This window comes from Perca flavescens, chromosome 17 (assembly GCF_004354835.1).
Source record: "Perca flavescens isolate YP-PL-M2 chromosome 17, PFLA_1.0, whole genome shotgun sequence".
Lineage (NCBI taxonomy): Eukaryota > Metazoa > Chordata > Actinopteri > Perciformes > Percidae > Perca > Perca flavescens.
In genome coordinates this window covers 10,586,872-10,599,138 of record NC_041347.1, presented here as the reverse complement: position 1 = coordinate 10,599,138, position 12,267 = coordinate 10,586,872, and the positions used below count along the sequence as shown (strand labels likewise).

The following is a 12,267-nucleotide window of genomic DNA, read 5'->3' as shown; positions in this document are numbered from 1 at the left end:
AAAAGGTATTTGGAAACCTTAGTTGCTGTGTTAATTTCCTCCACACTGCCCACGTGTCTCAGACTGACAAGGAAAATGTAGCTGCAATGAAAGTCGAGCACTTTTAGGCATCGTTAGGGGACTCGTGGCCCAAATCTTTTTTTTTTCTTTTTCTTCTGACTGCGTTCCAGGTCTTACTTTGAGGAAACTATGTGTAGCCTTGGCACATTTAAATAGGCTATTTAGAACGAGGGTTTCCTGTGACCTCATGGAATATGGTTTGTCACTCAAAAAGACATACATCTGAAGCTTCATGCAAAGTATTTATTTACAGAACAAATGTTACATCGAGTTTAAAACGGCAGCATGTATTTTAGATTGGACGATCAGATTTAGCACCTCTCAAACACTTTATAGAGATCGGGTAAGTTGGCGATCTGCAGCACAGTGCCGTCCTCACTGAAGCTCTTCGGAGGACTGAAGAGGGTCCGGAACGCTTTGAAGATGACGTGCTCAACTTTCCAACGCCACGAGTTCACCTCCTGATCCTGGAAAAAGCATCACACTTGTTCTTTGTCAATAATTCTTGTTAAAGTGCTTATTTTTAGGTTCATAATTGTATTTGGAGGTTATGTCAATAGGTTTACATGGTTTACTTTTCAAAAAACACCATATTTTGTTTTGTACTGCACATTGCTGCAGCTCCTCTTTTCACCCTGTGTTGAGCTCTCCGTTTTAGCTACAGAGTGAGGCGTCGCACTTCTGTTCCATCTTTGTTGGGAGTCGCACATGCGCAGTAGCTAGGTAAGGACTACTAGCCAGTCAGAAGCAGAGTATGAGGGCTTGCCATGCTAGCAGCTAGGCGGGTATTATAACATGTTACAAAGGGACACAAAGTAAAGGCTGGACTACAACAGAGCTGTTTGGAGCAGTTTTTGAACAGTGTTTTCTGTTGGAGGTGGTAAGTCCCTTTGGAGTGGACTTTGGGCTTTTTCACTTTGTAAACCTATAACGCACAATGCACAAAAAAAGATATACAACACAATAAAGGAAAGGGGGGAAAAAGCCAAAAAGCATAATATGAGCACTTTAAGCAAAGTAAGTTAAAATGTGTATAGCACTCGAGCATTTGTTTTAACCCTTGTGTTGACTTTGGGTTAAATTGACCCGTTTTCATGTTTAGTTTTATATCATAAAATATGGGACGTAGAAATAAGCGCTGAAAATGTGTAGAAGAAAAATTTTACAATTTAAAACGTTGGAAAAAGCAAAAACTGAAAAAGGCGTCGAGAGAGGGTAAATATTGGTTGTCGTGTTTTGTTTTTTTAAGGTTGACGGGAAGACAACACAAGGGTTTTAAAACGCGAGTCTGCCGTTCCTTCCCACCTGCTCCTCTCCCGGCTCGGCCTCCAGGACGTACCGCTTCCTGATGGAGTAGAACATGCTGCACTCCTTACTGAAGTCTCTGAAGCACTCCTTTTCAGCGTCCCAGTTCACCTGCACAACACGGCCGAGCAAAAGCCTTCAGATAACCGTTTCCAGAATCTCATTATAAGTGAGGACAGAGCTCTGAGAAAGTTCACCTCAGTGGCCAGGCGCAGGATGAACATGGGGAGACCCTCCATCACCGGGGTGTACTTGTCGAGCAGTAACGGCAGCCCGGTTAGATTTCCTTCCTACAATTCACAAAGCTTAGTTTTACAGCGCGAGTAATAACAGACTTTTATGGTCTATAGAGATTCATTTGACAAACCCCGCCCTGTTCCAACTGACCTGGTCTATCTCAATGGAGAAGTAGTCCCCCAGCATCTCAGTTTTATTCTTCAGGAAGTCCACTATGTACTGAGCCAGGCCTTCTTTAGGACCATCCTCTTCTGTCCAGCCGCTCTCCTCCGAGTCCAGAGCCAACATGGCCAGGTCATAAAGTGGAGCCGGTGTCTGAATGCAGGTAAACCAGCCATGACACCAATCCTAACCTGTACAGTATATAGTAAAATCATTCACAATCTAAAGACTTTACTCACCGATAGTCTTAGTACACCGAAGTTCCCAAAGTCGTAGATGAGGATTTGGTAGAAAAGCTCCTGGCTGCAACAGAAACAAAAGAGTGAAATGGGCCATTAAGCGGCATGCTCAACAGAGCTGTGTGTGTGTGTGTGTGTGTTTTCTGTGGCTCTGACCTGAGTTTGGTGGTGTTGAGCAGGTACAGTTTGGTGTGATGTTGTACCAGAGTCCACTGAGGGTTGACGCAGCCCACAAACGAGTGGTTCTGCAGCATTTCCTGAAGACCTGGAAGAAATATGGGCAGACTTAAAAGAAGGAAACGGTCGATAAGTGGAGAAACAACTACAATGTAGAGCTGGGCAATATATATTGATATTATATCGATATCGTGATATGAGGCTAGATATCGTCTTAGATTTTGGATATCGTAATATGAAATAAGTGGTGTCTTTTCCTGGTTTTAAAGGCTGCATTACAGTAAAGTGATGTCATTTTCTGAACTTACCAGACTGTTCCAGCTGTTCTATTATTTGCCTTTACCCACTTAGTCATTATATCCACATTAATAATGATTATTTATCAAAACACTCATTGTGTAAATATTAAAGCTGGGCAATATGGAAAAAATCTGATGTCACGATATGGTTGACCAAATACCTCGATATCGATATTGCGGTGATATTGTAGGGTTGACAACTGGTGCTTGCAAAAAATTATTTACTCAATGAGATTTTTAATAATCATCATTAACGTGTATATAATAACTAAGTGAGTTAAGGCAAACAATAGAAAAGCTAGAACAGTCTGGTAAATTCAAACAATTACATCACTCTACTGTAATCCAGCCATTAAAACCAGGAAAAGACAAGATTTATGTCGTATCACGATATTACGATATCCAAAATCTAAGACCATATCCAGTCTCATATCACGATATCAATATATAATATCGATATATTGCCCAGCTCTAGTAAATATTTTGTGAAAGCACCAATAGTCAACACTACAATATTGTTGCGGTATCGATATTAAAATAAAAAATATCGTGATATTTGAGTTTTCAAATTCTCCATATCGCCCAGCCCTACTACACAGAAGTTGTGCGAGATGACAAGAAGTTGCGTGAAACTAGTTATGGAGATGGGTGCAAAATCACTGCGAAATTGAGAGGTGAGAGAGAAAAGATTCATGAAAAACTACACCGTTTGGCTGGAACAGACGGTGATGCACACGGTGTACCTTTGTGCGTGTTCTCAGCGATCTCGGCTCGGAGCTCTCTGATGCTGGTCAGTTTCACGACTCGTCTCTTGGGCGTGGCTGCGGCCGTCAGCTCCTCGTCTTCTTCCGCCTGCTGCTGCTGCTGCTCTTTCCTGGGTCGCTTCCTGGCTCAAACACACCCACACCGACTGCTGTCACACTACAGCACACTCTGCATGTTTACAGACTCTTGTGCTCTCTGGACGAGAAATCACACCAGCTTACAGACACACCATACTGGAAGACTTAACGGGCTGTTTACACATGTAATCACACACGTAATGGGTGGCGAGTACTTTTTGTCCCGCCATAATAAAAAGCAACCAGTACTTGACATTAGGGCTGCACGATATGAGGAAAATATTTAATTGCGATTATTTTGACTGATATTGCCATTGCGATATGATTCACGATATTGGAGGGAATGATCATTTTTGTATCATTATTCTCATTTTCACTGAAAATTATTAACGAAATTAAAAATGATTATAGTGTGATTGTTGTTGAGGATCTGTACCAAACAAAGATTTTTTTCTTTAGTCTGTAGGATAGGATTTGTATGCCGGGACGTTTCTGCAGCACCACACTACTTCATTCAGAATGGTTTGACACATATTTTGCCTTTAACAAATATTGCACCCCCCCCTGCGATTTGGATATTACACTAGTCCATATTGAGATTTCGATACAATGGCGATTAATTGTGCAGCCCTACTTGACAAGTTATTAAAGCTGCATGAATAATGTCTTCAGCCACATGGGGGCAGAGGAAATCCACAGTGCGATGACTATAAACTTGCCGTATGATTATTTTATGAAGTTGTAATGACTCAGTTAGCAAAGAACTGCCAATTCACACATCAAGCAGACACAGAGCAATATTAGCATTCATTTGGAGTCGTGTTTCTGGCCATCTGATCAGTTGAACTCCAATATTTACCCTCTCTTTTTCTCTCGTTTGTTGTTTCTACCAACTCCTGACAAGAGATATCTGGGCCCTAAGCTGCTGGATGGCTTTTCTTTGCCTGAGCAGGTAGTGCACAATGGATTTATCAAAAGCTTTTTTTCATAAAAACTGGATTAATGAGGAGGCTGGGGGCATTGAACCCGAGTGGACAATGTTCAAAGTTTCCATTGCTGAAGCTGCGGCGAGGAGCTGTGGTCTTAGGATCTTAGGTGCCTCAAGGGGCGGTAACCCACGAACACCGTGGTGGACACCAGTGGTCAGGGAAGCCGTCCGACTGAAGAAGGAGTCCTTCCGGGATATGTTATCTCGGAGGACTCCGGAGGCGGTTGCAGGGTACCGAAGGGCCCGAAGGGCTGCAGCCTCTGCCGTGAAAGAGGCAAAGCAGCGGGTGTGGGAGAAGTTTGGAGAAGACATGGAGAAGGACTTTCGGTCGGCACCAAAGTGTTTCTGGAAAACTGTTCGCCACCTCAGGAGGGGGAAGGGGAACCATCCAAGCTGTGTACAGTAAGGATGGGACACTGTTGACCTCCACTGAGGAGGTAATAGGGCGGTGGAGGGAGCACTTTGAGGAACTCCTGAATCCGACTAATCGCCCTCTATGTTAGAGGCAGAGCTGGAGGATAATGGGGGATTGTCGCCGATTTCCCAGGCGGAAGTCACTGATGTAGTCAAACAACTACACAGTGGCAAAGCCCCGGGATTGATGAGATCCGTCCAGAAATGCTCAAGGCTCTGGGTGTGGAGGGGTTGTCCTGGTTGACACGCCTCTTCAACATTGCGTGGAAGTCTGGGACGGTGCCAAAGGAGTGGCAGACTGGGGTGGTGGTTCCTCTTTTTAAAAGGGGGACCAGAGGGTGTGTGCCAATTATAGGGGTATCACACTTCTCAGCCTCCCTGGTAAAGTCTACTCCAAGGTGCTGGAAAGGAGGGTTCGGCCGATAGTCGAACCTCGGGTTGAGGAGGAACAATGCGGATTCCGTCCTGGTCGTGGAACAACGGACCAGCTCTTCACTCTCGCAAGGATCCTGGAGGGAGCCTGGGAGTATGCCCAACCGGTCTACATGTGTTTTGTGGATTTGGAGAAGGCGTATGACCGGGTCCCCGGGAGATACTGTGGGAGGTGCTGCGGGAGTATGGGGTGAGGGGTCTCTACTCAGGGCCATCCAATCTCTGTATGACCAAAGTGAGAGCTGTGTCCGGGTTCTCGTAGTAAGTCGGACTCGTTTCAGGTGAGGGTTGGCCTCCGCCAGGGCTGCGCTTTGTCACCAATCCTGTTTGTAATATTTATGGACAGGATATCGAGGCGTAGTCGGGGTGGGGAGGGGTTGCAGTTTGGTGGGCTGGGGATCTCATCGCTGCTCTTTGCAGATGATGTGGTCCTGATGGCATCATCGGCCTGCGACCTTCAGCACTCACTGGATCGGTTCGCAACCGAGTGTGAAGCGGTTGGGATGAGGATCAGCACCTCTAAATCGGAGGCCATGGTTCTCAGCAGGAAACCGATGGAATGCCTTCTCCAGGTAGGGAATGAGTCCTTACCCCAAGTGAAGGAGTTCAAGTACCTTGGGGTTTTGTTCGCGAGTGAGGGGACAATGGAGCGGGAGATTGGTCGGAGAATCGGGCGCAGCGGGTGCGGTATTGCATTCAATCTATCGCACCGTTGTGACGAAAAAGAGAGCTGAGCCAGAAGGCAAAGCTCTCGATCTACCGGTCAGTTTTCGTTCCTACCCTCACCTATGGTCATGAAGGCTGGGTCATGACCGAAAGAACGAGATCCAGGGTACAAGCGGCGAAATGGGTTTCCTCAGGAGGGTGGCTGGCGTCTCCCTTAGAGATAGGGTGAGAAGCTCAGTCATCCGTGAGGAGCTCGGAGTAGAGCCGCTGCTCCTTTGCGTCGAAAGGAGCCAGTTGAGGTGGTTCGGGCATCTGGTAAGGATGCCCCTGGGCGCCTCCCCCTAGGGAGGTGTTCCAGGCACGTCCAGCTGGGAGGAGGCCTCGGGAAGACCCAGGACTAGGTGGAGGGATTATATCTCCAACCTGGCCTGGGAACGCCTCGATCCCCAGTCGGAGCTGGTTAATGTTGCTCGGGAAAGGGAAGTTTGGGGTCCCCTGCTGGAGCTGCTCCCCCCGCGACCCGACACCGGATAAGCGGACGAAGATGGATGGATGGATGGATGGATTAATGAGAGTAGTGAGACTTTTACTTGCCAAAACTAAAATAACAACCTAAAAAGAGGCAAAAAAAACCTGATACCTGATAGGTAGAGCTTTAAAAACAGATCAGTTTTTAGCTACTAGAACGTTAGCAGCAGGTAAACACAATGTGACATTTGTACTGATTGGCCCAGAGGAAGATGACGTCATCGTGAGTGATGATACACGTGTACTGTTGCATTGTTCTACCTGCTCTGTTGCTCAACTCATCTGCTGCCGGCCAATGTTCACATTTGTAACAGGATTAATCACACATCGAGACGTGTCCTGATGGGATTTGTAGAAATGCTATCTGGATTAATCATGATTGTATGATGAGTCCGCAATCCTCTTGCTGAGCACGCATAATGACTCGCCCAAATGTAGTACCGACATGATTGTTTGTTTTTTTTTTTTTCTTTTTCACCTTTGAACGCTGTTATCGTCTTCATCGCCTTTTGGCACCTCGGCCTCCTGCTCTGCCAGGGCCTCCATCATGTCTGCATCATCTGCCTCCTCCATCTCTACGCCTCCAGGCTGGGCCTCCCTGCTGCTGGGACCGGCTGCTTCCGGATCGGGGGGCGGCTTCTCTCTGGGCTGGAGGAAGGCGTCCAGCTTCTGGGCACGGCAATCGGTCCTCACCATCTGATGTGCGTAGATTCGCTCGCTTGGCTCCGCCGCGGCGCTGGAGGACTTGACATCGCTGCCACCTGACACTGACAGCCCTGGCAGCAACGTCTATAACAAAAAAAAAAAAAAAATTAATAACACCATGTATCTGTCACTTTTAGTGTCTGTAAAAGTGACAGATGATCTCTCGGAGGAGTGAAAAACACGTTGCGGCAATAAAAGACAGAGATCGGATTACTTCTGTGACACTGCCAGCGTATTTGAAGAGATAGCGATCCAGTCATATCATACCTGAGTGAAATATGTGCGCGAGGAGTTGGAGCCCAGGAGTTTGCTCTCGACGTGCTTCTGAATGCTCTCGACGACGCTGTCTTCGTGCAAGAAATGCACCTCGTGTTTTGTGGGATGGACATTGACGTCTACGTTCTGCGGAGCGATCTCCAAGCTGTGGGGATTAGAAAGCGCCGGTGAATATCAAACGGATTCAACCGTGATAGACTGCGTTGAAGGAAACCGACAGATGCGCGTTAAGTTACCTGAGGTATAGAAAAGGGTGCGTGTTCTTGGGAAGGTATGCAGCGTAAACGGTCTCGACGGCTTTTTTCAAAGCACTCGACTCCACCAGACGATCTGAGACAACCACAGATCACAACCTCCGTTTTAACAAAGCGCCAATACCATTAAATCATTTCCAGCAACTCTTTCTGTGATACGTACGGTTGATGAAAAGGACCAGGATGCACTTCTTGACCGAGTAATTTGCGTTGGAGATGTAGCCTTTCATCTTATAAGCGAGCTTCTGGTCCTCGCAGCCAACTTCGATCAGCTCCCTGGGAACATACCACGGAACCGGTCATGCAGTCGGCGTTAAGGCGATAAGAGGTCGCACAACTGCAGAGAGCATCAAAAGCATAATCTCTTTTCTTTCTTGGTTTATGAATACCTGCTGACCGCATTGCCAAAAACTCCTCGAATATTATCCACTGCAGATGCGTTGGGTAGAGTCCTCACATCTGCCACAGTCTCACCTTGCTGGAAAAAAAAATTAAAAATAAAAAAAAGACGATAAATGATGTTGAATATCTAAGGAGTTTTTGTCAGTGTATTCACAAACGTACATAGATATACATACAGAGAAATGTAGTAATACAGAGATTTTTTTTTTTTTTTTTCTTCCAAGAAACGTTACAAAAAGTAACAAAAAAAAGTAAGCATATCTCACCTTTTTGACGGAAAAACTTTTTCCTGAATTGTGTATGGCGTACCTTCAAAAATAACGTTTACGTGTTGAGTTATCCAAACGCAAATGATGTTCATCGCAACGGCAGGAAACACAAGACACAATGAGTAAAGCCAAGACGACAGACCTGCTGACAACTTCTACGATCCTGGAGTACTCATCCGCGGGGCTCTTTAAAGCTTTCCTCCTGGTGGACACGTTATAGAAGAGGTCCTCCACCTGTACGCAGGGGGAGCAAACTATTGTAGGTTTCTCAACATCCACATCCTTTGTTCTGTAATGGTTGATGTGCTCCATGAACTCACAAGAATCTGTGTTCCCTGGTTGCCAGCACACGGTTTGGGAGGGCCTTTTAGTTTGCCATCGCTGTAGCTGGCTCTGCAGAGAACCGATACATCACAAGAGCTTTGATTTGATTTGCTTAGGAGCCCCATTAGCTGATGCAGAACATCAGCTACTTTTCCGGGGGTCCACACAAAACATAAAACATTACATTTTCAGAAAAAACAAACAGTCATCTAATATAAAAATAAGAGCAGTATAGCTAGTATTCTTTTCCTTGCATACATAGATATACATATTCCTTTCCATGTATTCTAATAGGAATATATAATATCACAATAAATACATAAGCACAGAATATAGAAAAAGTTCAATCTTACAACATCTTTGTTTACATATCAATATTCCTATACATAAATTAAGTACAACAATATGGTTACAGTCTTAGGGCCCTTAGAACTTGATTTATTGTGCGCTTTGGCAATCTCTGCTGGAAGTGAGTTCTAAGCAACCATCCCTCAATACAATACTGTACATTGCATTGATTGTGTTCGGTCTCTAGGAAATTTAAAAAGCCCTCTAGTGGCATGTCTAGTGGAGTATTTGTGTGTGTTACGAGCTAAATGTAAGTTGACTATACAAACAATTAGGAGTTTTTAATTCATTAATGTTTCTAACAAAAGCCAGGAGTGAATGCTGAAAGTCTCTCCACAACTTTCAACCAGGAGAGTTTGACATGCATGTTGTTTACATTGCCATCCTGGTCACTTTATACCCATTATAATGTACATGTAAGCTTCAAGGAGGCAAGAAAGTACATGAGTGAACAATGTATTAAGGATTGCGAAGATCCAGGACTTAGCCAAAACATGTGAACATGGACAACTTCTCAGTCCTTCCCCCCTTTCTGCTAAAGCCCAAAATGGTCTCCTAAGCCCCTCCCCCCACGAGGGAGAATGAATGTGCATGAGCAGTGTTTGACACGCAGTCAGACACCCCCCCTGGCCCTGATTGGTGCATTTGAACAGGGAGCGGTGGATATTTGCAAATCGCACTACAGGCTGTAGGTGGTGCCAGAGGAGCCGGATATTTTTAATTTTTTTTTTTAAATTACCTGCTTCATGTAGTTCTACTGGAACATAGGGTCAGTTTCAGCAAATATGACAGAAAGTTAGTTTTATAAGTCTTACCTACTGCACCTTTAAAATGTGAGCATACCTGTAGGCACACTTGGCATCAGCAGTCTTAGTCGTTATGGTGACATGGGCAACATGGCTCACGCTAGCAAGAGCCTGCAAACAAGAAGACAGACAATAAATGGGACAGAACAAAATATATGTTAATGTTTAATAACCTGAATGTTGATATTGCTCCAGAGCTCTTACCTCTCCTCTGAATCCATAGGTTGCAATAGCTGAGAGGTCCTCAAAAGTCTGGAGTTTGCTCGTGGTAAACCTCTCACAAACTATTTCCATATCTTCTCTCTGCCTCAGAAATTAAACAGACAAAGAAAAGACAGTTACAGTGACACAGTTCTTCCGAGAGTCCCACTTACCAGCAGTGTGTGCACACACTCTCTGGGCAGGGAAACAAAACACTTAAAGTGCTCATATTATGGGCCTTTTCAGGTTCATAATTGTATTTAGAGGTTATATCAGAATAGTTTTACATGGTTTAATTTTCAAAAAGACACCATATTTTTGTTGTACTGCACATTGCTGCAGCTCCTCTTTTCACCCTATATGTTGAGCTCTCTGTTTTAGCTACAGAGTGAGGCATCACACTTCTGTTCCATCTTTGTTGGGAGTCGCACATACGCAGTACCTATAAGGACTACTAGCCAGTCAGAAGCAGAGCATGAGGGCGTGCCATGCTAGCAGCTAGGCGAGCATTATAACGTGTGTTACAAAGTGACGCGCGTTCGTCACGGAAGTAAAGGCTGGACTACAACAGAGCTGTTTGGAGCAGTTTGTGAACAGTGTTTTCTGTTGGAGGTGGTAAGTCCCTTTGGGGTGGACTTTGGGCTTTTTCACTTTGTAAACCTATAACATGCACAAAAAATAAAGGATATAGGAAAGGGAAAAAGCCAAAAAGCATAATATGAGCACTTTAATCTAACATAATGGGGAAGGAGAGGCCAGACACTATTAGACTAGATACTAGGGAGGGCACAAACAACACCGTTCCTTTCTGTTATGTTTCAACTTTTTGGTATACATGGCCAGGGTTCAAAATTCACTTTTTCATCCATTGGCCAAATGGCTAGTGAATGTTGATATTTTACCAACCACTCAATAGATTACCATTGTTTTTTTGGCTGGTGAGTGAAGCAAATCTACCAGCCACTTGCATATTTTACCAGCATTTGGCTGGTGGACGGTGCTAACTTTGAACCCTGTACATGGCATGGCATACATTTCAATTTGAAAGACACCTTCAATTTGACCACCACCTCAAACAGGGCTGGGGCTTCCCCCTGCTCCCCCTGAGGACGCCCCGGTCACCCACCCTGATGCCAGTGCCGTTGTCCTGAATCTGAAGGAGCTTCAGTCCGCCGTCTTTTACCGTCACTTGAATGTTGGTAGACTTGGCATCCAAACTGAAACATTTTAAAATACAAATGCTAGTTATTATAAGCCAAGTTTCATTGAAACAGGTGGAATCATCCAGTCGGTTCGCAGTGTCACATTTTATAACTGTTGTTATTAACTAGCTTTGTTACAGGTGTTGATAAGCGGCTTTGCCACAAACGTGATGTAAACAGGCAGCTCCTGCCATATTTTATCTCCTTTATTGGTGACACTGTGGGTTATTTAAGCCACTATAGTCAACCACCTAACATTAAGCTAGCACACATTATCAAAACTGTATTATGTAGCTAGCTATAGTTAGTAAGTTACCAGTTTTCAATCAGTTCTTTGACGGCGTTGGCAGGACGCTGGATAACTTCTCCTGCAGCAATCCGATTGACAACAGTCTCGTCGAGCCTCCGGATAACTCCTGCCATTTTTACACTGCTGCTGACTACGTTTTAGGGTAGTTTAAACAGCAGTTAATAGCCTACAACAGCTTACATATGGAAATAAATGCATGTATTTAAGCCTGAATGTAGCATCGCGTACTGTAGAAGTAACAGAGCATGAATGGGACTAGAGAGGGGTGGGAAAGGAAGAGCTCTGACTCTCTATTGAAATGCCAGAGCACAGTGAAAGTCACCTCAGTCGCTCAACTTTCCCAAAAACCGCCGTATGGGTGTTATTGACAAGGAAATATTCATTCACTTCTCCACAAAAAAAAAAAAGCTTTATCATTTCATGCAATGCGTGGCTGTTAATAAAACGATGTTGTTCCAGCAACCCCTTTTCTCACACTCAGGTGATTCATCTTCTTAATCACACACGATCTTTGATGATACTGCGCGGGGAGAAAACGTGGGGGAGGATCTTATATATGTCAATGGGGCGGATGAACGTCATTCGTCGACAGTCTTCTTCTCTGGTAAATATTTTTGGAACTTTGTAGCTTCGAAATATGCACAGCGCCTCATAACGATGGATTACAATAATAATGCTTTTTTCATTGATACACGTTTGCAGAATCTTTTCACATTATACCACACCGTTTGTCAAAATGCAAAAAGAATAAAAGGTAATTTCTATCAATATGTTCTCTGTATACAATCTTTCTTTGTAGACAATACAGTGTTTATAGTACA

At 44.5% G+C, this 12,267-nt stretch overlaps 1 protein-coding gene across 1 annotated transcript; it reads right to left on the bottom strand.

Annotated features, from left to right (window-relative positions):
• Positions 1-283: 283 nt before the first annotated feature.
• On the bottom strand, positions 284-11,980 carry mlh1 (mutL homolog 1, colon cancer, nonpolyposis type 2 (E. coli)). The gene is made up of 20 exons (XM_028603335.1): positions 11,769-11,980; positions 11,453-11,621; positions 11,061-11,151; positions 9,938-10,036; positions 9,771-9,844; positions 8,576-8,648; positions 8,398-8,489; positions 8,253-8,295; positions 7,974-8,062; positions 7,748-7,860; positions 7,567-7,660; positions 7,322-7,475; positions 6,828-7,138; positions 3,223-3,365; positions 2,160-2,268; positions 2,004-2,067; positions 1,753-1,917; positions 1,563-1,655; positions 1,366-1,476; positions 284-527 (listed from the first exon to the last, which is right to left on the bottom strand). Exons 2-20 carry the CDS (start codon positions 11,557-11,559, stop codon positions 372-374), a joined length of 2,181 nt encoding a protein of 726 aa, XP_028459136.1. The 5' UTR covers positions 11,560-11,621; positions 11,769-11,980; the 3' UTR covers positions 284-371.
• Between the last annotated feature and the right edge of the window lie 287 nt (positions 11,981-12,267).

Excerpts from the sequence above, each read along its gene's own strand:
- mlh1 (XM_028603335.1), bottom strand. The coding sequence starts at position 11,559 with ATGGCAGGAGTTATCCGGAGGCTCGACGAGACTGTTGTCAATCGGATT. Across the intron at positions 2,269-3,222 it reads CGCTGAGAACACGCACAAAG|GTCTTCAGGAAATGCTGCAG; the intron begins GTACACCGTGTG and ends TATTTCTTCCAG. Across the intron at positions 1,918-2,003 it reads TCGGTGTACTAAGACTATCG|ACACCGGCTCCACTTTATGA; the intron begins GTGAGTAAAGTC and ends ACCTGCATTCAG.